The sequence below is a fragment of the Protopterus annectens genome, chromosome 3.part0 (genome assembly GCF_019279795.1).
Source record: "Protopterus annectens isolate FY-2018-M chromosome 3.part0, PAN1.0, whole genome shotgun sequence".
NCBI classification, from domain to species: domain Eukaryota; kingdom Metazoa; phylum Chordata; order Ceratodontiformes; family Protopteridae; genus Protopterus; species Protopterus annectens.
Genome location: NC_056731.1, coordinates 846,495,959 through 846,515,296, shown reverse-complemented (window position 1 = coordinate 846,515,296; position 19,338 = coordinate 846,495,959). Strand labels below are relative to the sequence as shown.

General features: G+C 40.9%; 1 protein-coding gene across 1 annotated transcript in view; it reads right to left on the bottom strand.

Annotated features, from left to right (window-relative positions):
• Positions 1–19,338, bottom strand: part of RELCH (RAB11 binding and LisH domain, coiled-coil and HEAT repeat containing) — a gene marked incomplete in the record, with an annotated part of 1,574,926 nt that overhangs the window by 128,657 nt on the left and 1,426,931 nt on the right. The window contains 1 exon segment of the mRNA XM_044065183.1: positions 4,926–5,014. Coding sequence (XP_043921118.1) covers positions 4,926–5,014 — 89 coding nt within the window.

Here is a 19,338-nt window from a genome sequence, read left to right as displayed (position 1 = left end):
TATACGTGAAATTGTTCTGGGATCACACACCAGTACAGTACAGTGTAGTCTTAACCATCCTCCAAATTCCTGTGGAGATGGCTAGCACTATTCCATTTTCAAAAAGAGATTTAATTTCCCGGTGGACTACTGGCCCTGCATATCCTTCCCTTGTCTTGGATGGGAAGAATGCAGATATGACGACGAATGTCTGCACTAGATATGACCATGGAGCACCATCTGTATATATCAGACCTGACTCCCTGCCAGCAATACAAGGTCTGACACACAGGTATAGCTGTTGTGTCAGACAACATCAGCCAGACTCATCTTCCCCAGAGTCCTTGGATAAGTACGAACTATGCTCAGAACAGGTAATGAGATTTAGTAATAAGGAATGCAACAGAATCCCAGCACCTGTTCCTGACGTAGAGAGACCCCCTTCAATTCAATACCTTAAGGCATGAAATACACACAATTCTTCCTCCTTACATCATCATCATCAAAAGGTGCTGTCTGATGACAAAAATAAAATCATGAAGTAAATGGACAGTTGGTCAGGATGCAGTACATACAAACAACTTTTTAAAACTTAATAAGTACATGTCAACTTAAGTAACGCAAGTAAAACTACATATTTTAGAATCAGAAATCCCAGTTATATGATGAGAGCATAATGACAGCAAAAACTGGTAGAAGCGGAGAATGATGTTAAACTGATATGTGCACTTCCCTGCCTTGCCTACGGAATACAATGTCTCCAACTCCTAAGTGCAATCCCCTACTGGAAACAAACCTAGTCCAAGAAGGCAAGTGGGCTTGTGGCTAGAGGGAGGTTCTGGGATACACCCGATGGTCAAAAAACCAATAGCGGCCCAAAAACAAGAACAAAATACCCAGATAAGAAGAAAACATAGCCCCCTTAAGGTTTTACAGGCATACCTCTCAGCATAAGAAATCTAGACAATGCCTAAAATAATGGGGGACAAGGGCCCAACAATGGAGACAGATTTTACATAGTGTTGTTATAAGCTTAGAAAGTTGACGGAATAACAGGATTTGTGTTGGCATACATTTTTCTTAATAGTATAATTAGTAAAAATCAACTGCATGACATTTAGTGTCTTCAATCCACAGTGATATTCCAGAACACCACAAAGTTTATTAAGAACCAACCAAAAATATGAAGCAAAAAATCTGGACAATTGAGAGATATGCTTAGAGGTGCAGCAATGCAATCTAAAAAGGGGCAGAGTCCAACCCCTACACCTATTCCTTCTCCTAAGTAAATCCCTATCCATCTTATTGCACTTTCCCTAACAATACCACTAAACAAGACTCAGGCAAGCAGTTGCTACACATATAACAGTATTCATGCACAACAAAAAATCTCTTTCTCCCCTTCCCCAGCCTTTACTTTAACCAATTCTTGTGAGTGTGAAAAAAATATATATATGTACACACACACACACACACACACACACCTAGTACTGAAACTTTTACAATACCCAAACATACCTTCTGAGATAACAGGCACTGAAGATTAAAAGCATGGTGAAAGTTGTATATTGCTGCCATATGTACCTTGACAGTGGAGAAACTGGAACCTGCATCGACCAAGGAAGAGAGAGGAATAGTAAAACATGATAGTAATAGTGCTGAGATGGGGTTTAGACCCTGCTAAACTGCCCATAAAGGCAACTTTTTCACTTTATCCTATATAATCTCAAAGTGGAAGATTTCTGTGAGGGAGTGGGTATTAGGGTTGCCACCTTTTCAAATGGCCAAAGTGGGTGGGACATTTTCAGTACAAACATCAGATTTTACAGGCTGACACACACCCACGGTCAGTATAAAGGATATAACTTATCTTTTTTGCCTAAATAAAAGCATATTCTTGTAGCATTTTAGTTGCTTATTCTGTTTCTTATAACATTTAGGTATTTTAGATACAGAATAACTTTTTTATGCAACTATTACATAAAATATAGGAAATAATTTTGTCCTAAAATCTCGGGACATTTGCCATTTTTTAAATTTTTTGTCAGGACACAACTGCCCAAAGAGGGACTGTCCCTCACATAGTGGGACAGGTGGCAACTCTAGTGAGTATTTAGACCACCCTTGGAGGATTCGAAAGATTTCTGGTCATCAATAGAACTGGAGAAACCACATGGTTAACTGTTGGGATTGAATGTCTGCATAAGGCCTGCTGGACAGGTGGGACAGGAGATCTGGGAATGGACCAAGAAGCCCAGGCTTCTTCTTGATATCAGACCAAAGCAAGTGGGACCATAGCTGTTTTTTGTTTTTGAAAAGCATTTGACAGCCCTGAATATTTAGTTGGATTTGCTTTTTTTTGAATGAAACATCTTTATCAAATTATCATTTATGGCATAGACCATGTTACGTTTATATAAATAACAATAAACCATAGTGACAGTCTCAGTTGCAAACTTTATACATTCCAAACCATGTGACACAACTGTAGCTGCAAACATTATACTTCACTTTTAATATATCCAGTCATTGTTAGTCAACGATTACATGCTGTAACTCATTCAAATTCTGCCTCGTTTTAAACCTTGTTCCACCTCTGCATGTATTGATCCCAGAGTTCCCATTCTTTCCTATGTAATTTGCTCCTATCCTTTTCTAAACATCCCAATTCCAGTTGTTTTAACTCTGTTACTATCTTCACTACGTCTAGTAAAGTTTGTTTGGAATTATTTCCATTTTATGGTAACTGCTTTTTTTGGCAGCTATCATAATTAGACTTAGCAAGGCCTTACTATGTCTAGGCAATTCCTAGTTTGTATCACAGCTCAAAAAATGATTCCCCTAGTCACTCCAACTTGCTCACCCTGCATCTCCAACAGGGCAGTCTGCAGGGAATCTTTAAAGTCTACCAACTGATTACACTCCTAAAAAATATGTTGCCAATTACCTCTTTCTTCCCCATCACACCTCCATCATTTGCTGTCTACCTAAGGAAAAATTCTTTGAAGTCTGCTTGGGGTATAAAATCAACAATATAAGCACTGCAAGGCAAAGATCCAAAATCTTCTAGAGTGGGACCAAAGTTGTTGAGGCCAGACTGGGGCTATAAGGATCACTTTTACTCTGCAAAACCTGGCTTTCTGTAGGAATCTAGTCAGTAGATGAACTGTCAAGAAGGTACAGAAAAGCCTTGGCAGCCTATGACGAACTATTTGGAGGGATAAAGGCAAAGATATCACTGCATTTTGTGCTGTATGGGAATGTAAAGAGTTCTTAGCAAGGCTTCCACTGTAAATGGGATATCAGTTGTGACACTCTTGGGTTGAGGGACCACTTGTAGTGCATGGGGATACATCTCTTGAGCATGTCCATTAGGTAGTTGATCAGAGATGTAATACACTTTGTCATAAAAATATGCGAGGACAATGCTCATTTCCACAATCTCATGACCTCTTGACAAAAGGACACATCTATGGAAATCAGTGTTGGGTGGCTGTTCAAAACACTGCTCCTGGGATTTTGTATGCCAAAGATTCTTATGGTGCATCTGTTTTTTGCAGAAAAAAAAACTGTGGGGCCAGAAATTTGACTCCAATGTCAGGTAGCATATTGCCTTCCTGCTCACTTTTGACCAATTTCCCTTTCATCCTAAGTCCAGACAGGGGAACTCATTGAAGAGGGCAGTCAGGAAAAGTTCTGCAAAATAGCAAAGTCTAATCCAGGCACAACACTGAATTGTGATGCCTAAGCCAGTTGCCCTGGCTGCTGCATTGGCAAAATTGTGTAACAGCTGGATTATATAGGGTGGAAATATTCATCACAGTCACTACCTGTTGTTTGATTTGTCCAAGTATCAGGAGAGGGTGGTCTTTTCGGTGATGCCAGTGAGTCTGTTATCTAGGCTTCACAGGAAGGGATTTACGGGCACCAGGTAACTGAGGGCCCTGATGGCAAAAGTGAATGATGTAAAGGTACACTTCTCCATTTGATCCACTGTTCTCAAGTCTATTTTGAGTTGCTGGACTGCCAGACTCTTATCAAAGGGCTCCCCTCTTAGTAGTACCTGCTACCACCATCAAGTCTGCAAAGGATCCCATATTCCAATGGGTACTATCTTTTGGACGTCAAAGGATTCTGTCAGACTTCCATGATACGCCAGGTTCTTGCCACTCCCTATCCATGACCAGATCTATGTATGGTCTGGGGAAAATTACTCAAGATGTGTTTTGGGCAGTCTGAAGTACAGTACAGAATGAGTAGGCCCCCAAACGATATAAGCAGGCTGAGTGTTTATCCATCATTAGGTGACAGAAAAGGGCTGGAGGCCCGTCTATTTCCTGTTCTTTTACACTTCCAATTTTTAGATTTGAACCTGGCAAAGAATAAACTGATACAGGCCTTCTAAGGGAAAGCTCTGGAAACTGATGAAAGCGCACACTGCAGATGAGCAGTCTGCACAGGTAATGACCCTTCTGGTTCTGATCTATGTAATATTGCTAATATTAGCAGAATACGGTAAAATAGCATCCCTGTTCTTTCAGTCATTGCAAACACCCTTCCAGTGATATCTCATATTTTTCCAACTCACTGTACAAGTGCAGTACTATATTTTAAGATGAGGACGGCAAACATCTTTAGCTTGAAAGGCAAGATCACTTAGTGTCAGAAACAGTAACAGTGAAGCTGTATAATACAATGCTTATTCTAAAAGTTCACACTCTAGTTTCACTACTCAGCAGCAACAAACAAGAAGGCTATGGTCAGCTATTATCAATCTGATAATGCTCTCTCTGTCGGAGAAGGTTATGTATAATAAAGTGCATATTTAAGACACAGTGTTTTGTTTTCAACCATGTGTTTTTAAAAATACAGTATACAAGACCATTTCAGTTCATTTTTAAGCAATATAAAGGCACACTGTTATCAGATGTGATGAACCTACTGACCTCATGTTCCTGTGAAAGATGTTCCATGTCAGTTCGTAAGCATCTGAGACCAGGTAAAAAGTGATTGACCAATACATCCTCTGAAATGACTGAATGGCTTCTGGTTAAGGAACAAGTACCAGCAGTAAATCACAGAATGACAAACAACCAAAATCTCAGATTATTAGTGAAAGAATAACAGTAGCTGAAACACACTAAGGGGTTTGTGCATCCTTTACTTACAAGTACAATGCAGCAAATGTGCATTTGTGTGCAGAGTTTAGCAATTTAGCTAATTTTTGGAATTCAGAATCTAAGCAGCCTACAAAAAAATTTGTCTGCCCTCTTCAGCAACACTGATTATTAGGGTTACAAACTTCATAAAGCTAAAAATGGTGAAATTACTTACCTGATTTCCAGTGTCCACTGAGGGTATTAGAAAAACAATTAGCTTAATGTATTACTGTGACTTTCATCCTAGTACTCCATTTTGACCAGTAACTACCAAGGATGATAACTAGAGGAGGATCATGGTACTGCTGCGCTATAGTACCCCCAAATTAAAATTAGTCTTTATTTGTTTATCAAAGTATGCATTTATTATTATTTCTTTTTAATGGTCTGCATTAAAAACAGTGAACTTTCCCATTTTGGGAAACTGGAACTCCACTCATCAGAGTGCATGCGTGCAGCTCCAATTTCAAAAAAGCCAGAAGACTTTGCAATATTATTTTTAAAACAGACCATTGTATGCGCATATATAAAATTCAATCTTCTCACACAGCAATGCATTACAAAAACTCATCAAACACTTGGCCTGCTACACAGATGAACAATTTCTCACAAATGCTTCAAGGCTTTCCCTTGCAAAAGCCTTCTTACTTCCCACACTACTCTATGCTGCCTTTACACTCAAACACCTCCAATCTAATCTTCTGACTACAACCAACCTTATCACAGCATCACTGCACAGCCCTAAACACTTGCACTGGCTGGAATTTCATCACCAAATCCTGCTACCCCAGCTTCTCATGGCTCATTCAGTCTTTCATGAACCTTCTTCATCTTGTTCCTTTCTCTCTACTCTCATCCAGCCTTACACTCCCAGCCATACCCTCAGTAGCCTTCTGCAAGTTTACAGGCCCAATAAAAATACTGGCAAACTACTTTACAGGTATTCTGTAGCAAATGATTGGAACAAATTACCACTGAGTATCAGATCTATCACTAACCCTAAAACCTTTAAAACAGCACTATAAGATAACCTCTGTAAATTATGGTTATGCTTTGTAATGACCCTACTTAATTCCTGCCCTTCTTCTATAAGGCAAATAACATTACTAATCAGTACATTGTCCTCTTAGCTTCTAGTAGCACAGTGTTTGGCCTGACTTTCCTTTACAGTTCCTTATTACCTAGGGTCGTCTTCTCTATATTCTATACTATAACTTTGCTATGTCTCTACACTTTTTTTTCCTAACTAGTGACCTCTTCTCTCATTTATTCTTCCTTCATCTATCATCTTATTTTGTTTGTAAGTGGCTGCACGCTATGATATCTTACAGATTGTACATTCTCATTATGCTGTTTTACCTGACTTACTTTTGACATATTTATACCAGGTCAGCTTAGTATTTTTTTCTTTATACAATATCATTCACCTGTAATAACTGACCTTGTTATTAACTGTTAGCCTATTTGTTCTTTGAAATCTTAGTTCTCTGTAATTATTTTACCATATTTATTGTTTTTTTTTTTTTTTTTTTTATTGCTGGAGCTTTTCCCCTCAGGCCTTTGCTGAATAGGGGCTTTTGCCCAGTTGGACTAACTCAGTCAACAAATGTCAAATAAATAAATATTCCTCCATATACAATAAGGCAATTATGTCTTATTACTGGCTGCCCTGCTATTTCGTGGGGGGAGGCACGCAAATGACATGCAAGGGCGGACTGCTTGGGCTGCACTGCTAGATGAAGCAGCAAGCAGTCTTTACCATTGGATTAGTTTGTATCAGGTGACTGAGGCAACCTTAATCAAATACTGAAAAAACAGCGTGCGACTTTTAGAGGGGCCTGTGAGTATGGCAGTTTTTTTTTTTTTAATTATTATTAAATATTTTTTTTTAATTTAAATTCTGTGATCTCTACCGTCAGTCAGCCTGAAGGAGTATTTTTCTGAAGTTACACTGCAGACAGAGTGAAGGAAGGACTGCAGGTGCTGTTCAAGTGTGGATAGAAGTCAATGAAATGTAATAGTACTGTGACATCAGCGTACGGCACACTAGGGAGTTGAAATATGTCATATGGCAGTTAGTTGGTAAAGATGGACAAAAGTAATGGTGGCAGGATTGATCCATTAGGATCATTTTTGATTAGGGGGTATGCTTAGAAGAAGTGGAGTTGTTATATTTGACAGAAAAGGATCTGTCGGAGTGGTATATGTGGCATCAGAGGATTGCTTCCTGATGTAAACCCTAGTTCTAGCATATGGGTTATGAAAATGGAATGGACTATCAGATCAAAAGTTTTACTCGGGTCAATAAAGACTGTCCCTGTAAACAGGCCTTTGTCCATATGGAGGAGCATTTATTTCACCATAAGAAAATTCAAGGCAGCTGAGTCTTGTGACCATTGCACCTTGCAAATTCTCGCCCTAGATTGTACCTCTTCAAATAAAGGTTGAGATGCTTATTTTCATCGATTGTTTAAACCACACCAAACCAAACCTAAACATCGCGGGTCTAGTTAGTGCCCAGATTGCAGTAACAGTACTACTACATGGAGTCCAAATACTCTCAATAAACTACTACCTCCTAAACAACACTGTAGACTAGTTTTTCAAACATCCTGCCCTGGGTGGGCAAAATGGAACTATATTGTTGCTGTCTGTTTGGTTTGTGTAGTTAAGGTTTTGACTATGGCTGAGTTTTCAGATATTTGATATGATTCTTTGTGTGAGGTATATATAGTTTTAAATGCATCGCAGAGACTGTTAAAGTCTCTGCAGTTGTATATGGAACCATGAGTGCAAGGTGTCTGTCTGCAGGGGCAAGTGGGAACTGATCGTGGAAAGAATGGATAATTTTAGAGTTAGTTTGAAGCAGAAGAGAAGTATGAATGGATGGGAAGTGGATCAGTGTTTGGCAGATTGAGACTGGTGTTTGAGAAGTTAGGAAGACTTGGGAGTAGGTGGGGTAAGGGAGGACTGCTGAATACTTATTTTGACCAGTAAGTTTCTTTCCAGAAGAGTTTTTTTTCTGATCTTTTAAGTACAATGTTTTATTCTTGAGGAGGTTAGACATGTGACATCTGATGGTTTGTTTGCTAGGCTGTACAGTTGACTGTAATGCTGAAGTGTGAGGGTTGTTAGATTGTGTTTCCAAGCATGCCAGGCATATCTCTTAAGTCTTGTAAGAGCCATTAGTTCATGTGTGTCATCCATTGCTTTTTGTTGTGTTTACTAAAGTCTGGCAATTATCAAAAAATGTGTTTTGAATGTTTTTTAAGCAATGTAGTAAGCATCTCAGCTGCAAGGTTAGGGTCCACTGAGTTTGTAAATGTGGACCAGTTAATGTCTGTGAATTATGTTTTGAGTTTGATGTTCAATTGAGATTTGGATCTGAAGGAAGTTTTGTATATTAAAGCTTATGAGGCACACGTCAGAAAGTTGTGTGTTTTATGGGGACTGTGGACATTGTGGAGGGATTATTTGTAATCAGTAGGTCTAGAATATAGTACTCTGAAGACTTCATGTTAGGGCAAGTAGGCTGAGTGACTAGTTGCATAAAGTTGATGTCTGCTAGCATCGCTGAGATTTCATTCTGAATAAATCCTAGTAAGTTAAGACTGAAGTCACCAAGGATGAGGATGCTTCTCTGCCTGGGAACAAAGGAAAGTATCCAAGTGATGTGTGATTGATTGTTCTGTCGTGGCTGAAAGACTACAGCTGTGTGGTGTGTTCTTCTTTTCTGGTGTTAAGCAGAATCCAGTTTGGACTGGAACTGGCTTGAGGCTAAGTCTATGCAAAGGCGGGATTTGTAGAGAAATTTGAATACCCCCACCCCCAATTCTGGTTCTTGGTCTACAGTTAAAGTAATAGTTATAGCTGCGGGGATGAATGATTTTAGCTAAGATTCTGCAATTGCAAGGATGCTGGCATTGTGCTGTACTTCAAATGAGTTGATAGGGTTCAATTCATAATGAAACAAAAAACCATTACATGTTGCACTGTTTGACTGGAAAGGAGCTACAGGTAGAACCAGGGCTTGTTTCAATGCTATCACTGAGAACTAGTATAAGCGCTATCAATTTCTGATAGGAAGGCATTCGCTCCCCTGTAGTACAACTTCTGCTTGACTCATCCCACTACCTTACCTTTTCTTCTCTAGTTATTTTCTACCAGTATATTGGTTCTTTTTCCAGTTTTCTCCAGTAAACCTATCAAAACATATCTTATCTATTTTCTGTACTCCTACTTGAAGTCATCCATACTGGCAAAATCTCTCTTCTCCATTTCCACACTGGCACAGTTCTTAAAACAGCTCCTGCAACATTGCCAAATAAAACCACTGCTACAGTCTGGTTTCTCCCTACAATTATTGCAAGCCAAGAATAACACTTTTTAGTAAGGATACTTGCCAGACAAGTCTGCATAGGTGACTACATGTTTACAGTTCTTATTATCAGCAAATTTGGTCCTTTAATAGTTACGTTTTAAACATTGTGACTGGATGTTTAAATTTATTTTTATAGCAAATCGGGCACTTTTACTAGTTATTTTTTAAACATTGTTTTGGCCAGCGTGCACACCTGCAAGGGCTCCCCGCCCCAAACCCAGGCAGATATAGCTTTGTCTCTCTTCACTAGGTGGCACAACTAACAAAACACTTGCTGTATCTTGCCCCAAATAAATCTGCTTACCCATTAGAATTCCTGTAAAGTAAGGCTAGTATCATTTACTTGGTGTATTTTGTCCCCAGATAGATTTGCCATCCTTTGCTGATTTACTTACACACCAAGCCCATAAAAGTAGTGTTTCTGCGATTATCTGCTTACACTCCTACGTTTCTGCTTGTACTTCTTCCTTGATTTCACTTACATTACAGCTCCAAGGTTTCCACTTCTCATACTGATTGCTTTTCCTTGCACTCTTCTCTGAGGGAGGGAGGCCGGCCTACTCCGTTCACCCTTGCTATGCTCACACGCTCCCCTACCCTAACCCCATTCCCACCCACCTCTGCATCACCTAGACTTACACAAACACTAACCACTCCCCAAATCAACAATCACCCTCTGTCCGCCAGTAACACCTCAATTAACCAATACACTATTTGTAACACTCCTTCCTCCCCTCACACAACTTAACTGCAACTGTCCATAATCACTCTACTCCCACCACACTACATCAAAACACCTCTGTCCCTACATGTTCTTAATTACACCATCTAGCTAACCTAACATTAAAAAAAAAAAAAGAAAACACACCATGCTCTTTCTCCTGCCCACACACTACACCCTACTGCTATCTGCATACTAACATTTTACACTCCCCTACAGATATAACATGTCCATAGCCTCACACTATATTATACTAATACCATCCACTCCTCACTCTCCTACCCTGCCATCTCCTCCCAACTCTACAATCAAACACCTACTGCATACTTCCACTTCAAACATGTAATTGTCAGCAATACCACTACCCACTTCAGAAAACACCTTAACATACTCTTCAAACTGTCACAGAAACATGCATGCATTTTATCAAAGATTCTCCTTAGTAGTGATATATACCCCAATCCCAGGCCACATACTGCACCTCATACCATCATGCCTACCACTCCACCCCTTTCTCACATTAAAACTTCAGACCTTCTCATTCTTAACATGGCCCTTAGAAGCCTAGTTAACAAAATCACAAACTTTCATACAGACATTCACAATACTCACCAGACATTCTTATAGCAACAGAAACTTGGCTAAAACCCCATATGAGAGACCCAGACATACTCCCACAAGGTTATTGCGTACACAGATTAGACAGGATCAGGAAGAAGGGAGGCAGGGTTGCAATCTTCTACAAAGATAACCTAAGCATAGACTACTTACCCATCAAATGCCCTTATGATAACTTTAAAGTCCTAGTAACATGGCTCAGAATCAACCCAAAGAAAAATATCACCATAATAGCCACTTACATACCTCCCAACACTTCTCCCACTGAGGAAAGTACAGTTGTGTACACTTACCATAAATGTAGATGTTCGAGTGTATTCACTGTTGCAGTCATCACACTTGGGTTATCCTACCAGGAATAGCCCTCAGTCGGCCCGAATACCAGAGGCTGAATATTTCTGTGTCGGTTGCTGTCACTCCAGGACTGACGTCAGGTCGTCAGTGGTATAAAATCAGGCAGCTGACGCCATTACATCAGTTTTTCTTGCTCCAACTGTCACGAAGCCCAAATAGAGATCTAGGTTATGGTGGAAGAACACCACCAGTAGAAAGTAAATACTAAAAATTCTCTGTAAGGAGAGTGGAAAAGAGAGAGAAGGGGGATGGAGGGTGGGAAACCAGGACTGCAACAGTGAATACACTTGAACATCTACATTTATTGTAAGTGTAGACACTTACTGTACTATGTTCTTCGTGTTTCACTGTCGCATAAACATTTGACAAACAAAAGTGAAAAGGAGTTGATTCATCATTAGTTCATCAGTCTGGTAACAGAGGACAAAAGAACTTTGTGACACTCCTTTTCCAGATAACTACTAAGCACTATATTTTATATAAATTAGTTTTTAGTGTTGGCTGATTTCCTGTATATATATTTTTTTGAGTAATAACACTGAGGAGAGGGAGAAAATGAGGTAAGGAGTGGACAGTGTGTTCAGAGAGTTATAGATATCTTGTCAGTCAGGTTTGGTGCAGGAACAATGCCAGTTTTTGGATAGATGTTCAAACAGTAATTTGAAATTGGTAAATTCAGGTGTGTTTTGGAGGGTGTGGGGTAGAGTGTTCCATAATTTGGCTATTTGATTTGTGAATAGGGCTTTACCACGAGTGTTGTTAGTTTTGAGAAAAATTTTGATCTACAGATCTTAGACTTCGTGGGCATGAGTAGGGAACAAGTTCCTTGACGGATGGGCAGTTGTCAGGATGGAAGATAACATTGTGTGTGAATTTAAGTTGGTAGAGATGGAGAAGGTTAGGTAGCTCGAGCCAATTTAAATTATGTAAAGCAATACAGTGGTGGATTTGGTGGGGAAGGCTGGCTGCGCACGTTTCCAATTTGGTTAAAGTCTGCTTTTTTTAAGTTGGTAAAGAGGAGGGAAGCATATAGGAGCATAGAGAGGAGGAGGGTTCTGGATATGGCTAGTCTGGTATTGTCAGTGAGGAACGGCTTTCCTCTGTACAGTGAGCCACATTTGACATGAACTTTCTTAATTGTGATAGGTATGTGTTGGTCAAATCTGAGTTTGTTGTAGATTGTCACGCCAAGGAGTTTTGTATGTTCACCTGGTTGGATGACTATGTTGTTTTCTAAAAGAATGGTGAAAGGAGGGGTGGTCAGTGAGTGTTTGCCACTGGTTTATAACATTAACTATGTCTTTTTGGGGTTGATGATGAGTTGTGATTTACTTAGATACGTTTTTATATTGTCAAGATCTCATTGGGCTACTATTTGGAGGTCTGGTAAGGTATCTGTTAAGCAGATTAAAGTTGAATCGTCCGCATACTGAACTACTTTAGCATGTGTTATGGATGTAGCTAGATCATTAGAGAAAATGGTGAAAATAAGGGGCCCTAGTATAGATACTTGGTGGACCTGACTGAGATAGGCAGAAGTGGTGAGAGTTCGGATTTCCATCGTACTGCTTGTTGCCGGTCAGAAAGATAGCTCAGGAACCAGGAGGGGGAAGTCATTGATAGGTTTAGTGAGGCAAGAGTATTAAGGAGTTTCTGATGGGAGACGTGTTGAATGCTTTTCACACGTCTAGGAAGATTGATGCTACTTGCTGGCTTGAATTTCTGAGTTGGCTGATGGTGGTAGAGAAATTAATTAGGGATGTGGTGGTACTGTGTTTTGGTCTGAAACCGTGTAGGGAGGGAGAAGATAAGGTTGTGAGATAGCATGTATTGTAGTAATTGAGCATGTATACAATTTTCCAGAATTCTGACACTGGGGAAAGGATGGCTAAGGGTCTGTAATTGTTTAAGTCTGTTGATGTTCCTCTTTTCTGTAGAGGGGTGATGTAGGAAATTTTCCATAATTTTGAGACATATTGTTCTGCTATAGACCTATTTACCAGAGTGGAGATAGGCAGAGCTATGGGATCGGCTGAATGTCTGAGGTACTTATTGGGGAGTTGGTCAGGTGCTAAGTTAGAAGGTTTCAGTTTTTTTCAGCATTGTTCTTATGGTGTTAGTTGGGACAGGTTTGAGGTCAAAAGAGTTGTTGGTTTCCACATTAGGTGGGAGAGACGGTGGGGTGGAATTGTTCCCTTTAACTAAGGAGAAGATGGTGTTTATAAATTAGGTGCTGATTTGTGAGGCAATACTCGCACTTTGGTTATTGATTGCTGTTTCTGGGATTGTGGCTTTACCTGGGTGGAGGAGCAAGTTAATTGTCTGCCAGAACGTTTTGGGATTGTTTCCATATTTTTTTTGCATAGATGTATAATATGTTTTTTGTCTAGTTTGAGTTCTTTTTTTTGTTTGATTGTGGAGCTGCTGGTATGCTAACAGAGTGTTATTGTCTTTTGTTTTCTGGTATTGAAATCAAGTTTTGAAGTCTAATGGTTTCTTTTAATATCCAGAGCAATCGCATATTTTTAACATGACATGTATGAGTTGGTGCTAAGCTATTTAGAATATCTAGAAAAGTCTCATTGAAGCATGTTACAGCCTGGTCAAGTTGGAGATGATGGAATGGTGTCCAGTTACATTTATTGAGCACGTCTAAGAATGCTTCATTGGCGAAGTTTTTGGTATTTCATATGATTTTGCAAACTATTGTTCTGGGTGGGTTGAGCTGATGATGGATTAAGTAGGTAGGTCTATGGTCACTTAAATTATTTGGAAGGCATCCGGAGAGAAAGTTGTGGGTGGTACTGTTAACAAGTGACCAGTCTAAGATAGATTCCCTTTTGCTGTGTGGGAAACTGGATTGTTTGGGAGAAACCATGTAAATTTATGAAGGTGGAGTAGTTATCACCAGTGCAAGTGCTCCAGTCTAAGTTGAAGTTACTTGTGATAATGGTTTCATGGGTGTAGATGGAAGCTGTCCAGGCTATGAGACGTTCTTCGTGTTTTGCTGTTGCACTCATCACACCTGGGTTATCCTGCTCTCAGTTGGCCTGAATACCAGAGGCTTAGTATTTCTGCGTTGGCTGCTGTCACTCTAGGACTGACATCAGGTCGTCAGTGGTATAAAATCAGGCAGCCAACGCCATTACATCAGTCTTTCTTGCTGAGGAGCCCAATGCAGAAGCAGTTCGCACGAGTGCTGGTCGGCCACTACCTGAGTTTTCGTTTCCGAACTGATGTTGAAGTCTTCTAAAGCTAAGTACCCATTGGGGATCCTTTTTTCTTACTCTAAACGATGTCAGAAAAAGTTAACAATGGTCTCCGCTGTGGAAAGCAAATACCACACAGAGATTGCCATTCTTACTGCGTCACCTGTTTAGGACCAGACCATGACGTCCCTCGCTGTCACTTTTGTGCTTTGTTCAATGCCAGTACTATATGTCGTCGGGCCCTTATTGTAGCTAGATATTTTCGCTCTCAGTCCTCTATCTCTGATATGGTTTCGATAAGCCATCCGACTACCGATCTTCTGAAAAAAACGTAAGGATAAAGACAGAGACAGACAGCACAGGTCCAAAACTGCAGACGACGCTTCCACTAAGCTAGTTATCAGTTCTCCGGCCCTCAGTGAGGTGCTTTTCCAGCTCCTGATGCCCGCTTCTGTGGATTTGTAGGCCGCTACCGAGACCCTTTTGGAGTCTGGTATGCCGCAAGACGGTTTTTCAACTAAGGATCCTGTGGCTGTTTCTACCCTGGATGGTTCCAGAGCCGCTGAGCAGGTACCGGCTTCTGAGGAAGTTCTTCGCAGTACCGATACTCGACACAAACCAACGACTTCTTTCGTGTCTTAAGTTCTTTCTAAAACTACTAAGGTTCTGAGGCCCAGGGTACGAACTACGCCCCAAAAAAATGACAACACAAGCTCAAGCACCTGCTTCCTTGCCTCAATTGCAAATGCTTAAAATGGCGGAAGGCCTTATTATGCTTATTAGGGGAAGCCAGGCTACCCCTTCCAAAAGAAAGAGACTTGTCCCCAGTGGTTTTATCTGAACAGGAGTCCGATAACTCTGATGCTTCTGAATATGAAGACATGAAACCTCTTTCTGCTTATGAGGACTCTGATGCAGAGGAATCCATTCCTTCTGCCTCTCCACCTAAGGATTTTTCATTTGGTGAAACCCTGCATACCTCAAGGCAGCATTTCCAATGGGAATGTCCGGACTATCCTCAGTCAAAAAAGAGACTCAGGGAATACTTAGATTTACCACAGCACAGATCTTTAGCCATTCCTATCGTCCTAGATGTTGTGGACGATGTTTTTATGGAATCCAGTTTGACTCCTTACAGCCTTCCTCCTGCTCCCAAGAAACCTGACAGGTACTACAGAGTCCCTGACTCTCACAAATTCCTTTTCAGAAGTCCTACTGCTGACCCACAGGTCAAGTCCCAAGGACCTAAAGGAATTAAAGCAACCTCAACTAAGAATCCCACCCCCTCAGACAGGGATTCCCAAGCTTTAGACAGATGGGGTAAAAAGTATACACCTTTGCAACTCTTGCTATTAGAGCACTAAATTGTCAGTTCCACATGCTGAAATATCAGCAGCATACCATGATACTACTCAAACAAAAAATATCTTCCTTTCCTGCTTGTGCAGAAAATAAAGAATTACAAGAGCTTATGCATTCTGCAAGCCAGGTTAATAAGCACACCTTGCAATGGGGCTTTGACGACCTAGAAGCATCTTGCAGGGCAGCAGTCACTGGTTCTGTCCTTAGAAGGCATGCTTGGCTTAAAGGAGAACAACAGGATATTAGAGCAGATAACTCAACCTGCTGTCTCTTTTAGTCCCTGTTATTTGATCCTCGTTCAAAAATAATCACCACAACTTTAAAAAGTAATTCTCTCTACTGTTTTACCTCGTAGGCTTCCTACCTTTCTGTACTGTTTTAGTTTCAGTTTGAAAATCCAGTTGAAAAACCTCTAGCTGGCTCTTAATTGCTTATGTCATGTCTGCCAGACCTCTTGCTGTAGCTACCAGGATGTTTCCTCCCACAAAGTGATGTAACCACTGCCTTTTTTCCACGCTCTATAGAAGAGGCAGTGAACCTCCCACATAGTGATGTCAGAGCTGCCTTGCCCAGCCCACTCTATTCTAATCTAAATGACAAACTATAATCTCAATTATCTGAACAGCCCTACTGATATGTGACAAAGTCCAGTGAGGAAGTACAGGCAACAGTACAGTAACAGCTGCATGAACAAAGAGCATACATTTACAATGACCATGTGTACACATTAATTGCATCTTTTTACATATGAAGCAGATGTATGTTACAATTAATAGACAACACTACATAAGATTAAATGAAGTATGCGATACCTTAATCTTAAATTACCCACTTAAAAAAACATGCGACTACTGTCATGCAAGTACGTGAAATATATCATGTTTATAGTCTATCAGTTGTTAGCTATTTAACCAAACCGGAAGGAAAGAAACTGGGAGTTTGGTGGTTTGCAAAGCTGTGATTTCTCCCAGTGCTATGTCGCTCAGATCTAAATTTGAAAGCAGGAGGAGTGTAACAAAAAAGTGCCCCATTGTAAGGAAGGAAAGGCTGTGACAAAACAGTACACATTAGTCAGGTCACCTGCTGCGAGCTGTCAATCATATGTAGACAATGGGTCAAATTACCTTTATCACTTTGACAGCTAGAGAAGGTAGGTGTGAAGGGGGAGGGGAGATACCTTGAAGAATTACAATTCAGGCGTCACAAAATAAATCAAGTTAGCATTTTTAAGAGGAAGCAGCAATAAAATGCACTTTTCAGTTCTGTTCTGTGGCATTTGCACTGCTTGTGTTTGAAGTAGTCATTGAAAAAAGAAAAAAATGTTAACCAAAACTAGGTGACTACAACACAGCAGTGAATGCCTGTAAAATCAGCGCAGTGACAGGAGCTTTAGGGAAAAAGTGGCAGATATGATGCAATTATTTAGTGACAAACAATGAATTCTGGGATACCTAGAGGCAGACTAAACAATCAGAATTATTTCAAGATGCCAGACCCCATGTGGTCAGACTCAGAAATTATGTATAAAAATGTATAAAAACCTGTAAATAGTCCCAGAGTGGTGTTAAAATGCAGGAAACACCAAACCATGATGAAATAAACATGTTTTTTGAGTTTGTGGGTGCGGTTCTCCTTTAAGGAACAGACCTTGCTAGACCATGTCAAATCAAAATTATTGGCTGCTGCATTAAACAAAGACAATTTGCATGACACCAAGGCAGAAGAGGTCTTAAAAAAGATGGAAGAAAAAGCTAAATCTATGCAGACAGTTGAAGACTTTTTACAGGTCCAGCCTCCGAGGTTCAGTAGGCATTGCCCCTCCAAACACTGGTCCTTTCTGTCCCTCTCCAGGCCAGCTCAGCCCAGACCCAGGGGAAACAGAACCCCCAGACAGCAGTCCCAGGGAATGCAGAGATCCAAGCAATGGAGTTCCTCCTCTTCACAAACAGGGAGTGCTAAGCCACCACCTTATGGTAGGAACTCACAATGACTTCACACCTCCACTTCTTACCTCTGCACACCTGCTTGTGCCCCTAGGAGGAAAACACTCCTTCCATGCAAATAATTGAGCCTCTATTACCAAGGACTGGTGGGTCCTCAACATAGTGTCCCAGGGATACAAATTTTATTTCCACATTCTGCCAACTTCAAAAGGGTTCCCAGATCTTCCTCCAAACAAGTCGGCAGAGGCCAAAAAACAAGTACATTCCCTGCTCTCCATGAGGGCAATTTAGCATGTTCCTGCAGACCAGATAGGCCAAGGTTTCTACTCCAGACTTCCTGGTACCCAGAAAAAAAGGGTACCTGGTGGACAATCCCAGATCTATCCATTCTAAACAACTTTCTGGTGATAACAAAATTCAAAATGCTCACCCTCTAGCAGCTTCTTCCTATGCTTTCCAAGGATGCTTAGTTAGCCACCCTAGACCTAAAAGAGGCCTACCTACACATCCCAATCAGGGAATCTTGCAGGAAATATCTACGGGTCAGGGCAGGACCTTTGCACTTTCAGTTCTCTGCGCTTCCCTTTGACTTATCCACTACTCCCAGAGTCTTCACAAAATGCCTGGCTCCAGCCATTGCTTTTTGCAGACAAAGAAATATTCAAATTTACCCTTACTTAGACGATTGCTTGATTCAGGCACTCAGGAAAAACTGTTACAGCATCTCTCCTTTGTAATAAAAAACCTACTTACCTCCCTGGGTATACTAGCAACGAAAATAAATCAAAACTAGTCCCCACACAAAAAAAATTGTACTCCTGGGAGCAAGCCTGGACACAGTATCCCAGATGGCATTCCTTACTCCAGAAAAACAAGCCTACGTGACAGGCTACTTCTCTCATCTAGCTACCAGAATCCAGTTATCTGCAAGGAAAATCCTGCAAGCTCTAGGGTTCATGGCCTCCTGCATTCTACTCATTCCATATGCTAGACTGCATATGAGGAAACTACAATGGTACATAAAAAGCCTTTGGTGTCAACACTCTCAAGACCTGGGAACTATCATACCAATGATACCCTGTCTAAGGAAAGATTTTTTTTAGTGGGCAGCAGCATGCAACCACAAGGGACTTCCCTTCTCTCAACCCCACGCCGCCCAGACCCTCGCCACAGATGCATCAGACTATGCCTGGGGTGCACACCTGGATGGCAGGTGCATTCATGGCCAAAGGAGCCCAAATCTGCACATCAGCTAAAAAGATCTGCTAGCTGTTCAACATGCCTTGACAGCTTTCAGACCCCTACTCTCCCCGGGGCCTCTACTGATCAAAACAGACAACACCACAGTGATGTGGTACATCAACAAGCAAGGAGGGACTCACTCATCCTCTCTGTAGGCTTGCCATGACCCTTTAGCACATGGCCTCTGCCATGCAGATTCACCTGTTAGCACAATTCCTGCCAGGCTCCCTAAACTCTCTGGCAGACAACTTAACCAGAAACCTGCTAGACCCACAAGAGTAGCAGCTAGACCACAGAACCTTCACTCTTGTAGCCCAGAAATGGGGCACTTCAATAATCAGCTCAGCAAATTCTGCACCAGGGAGCCCCA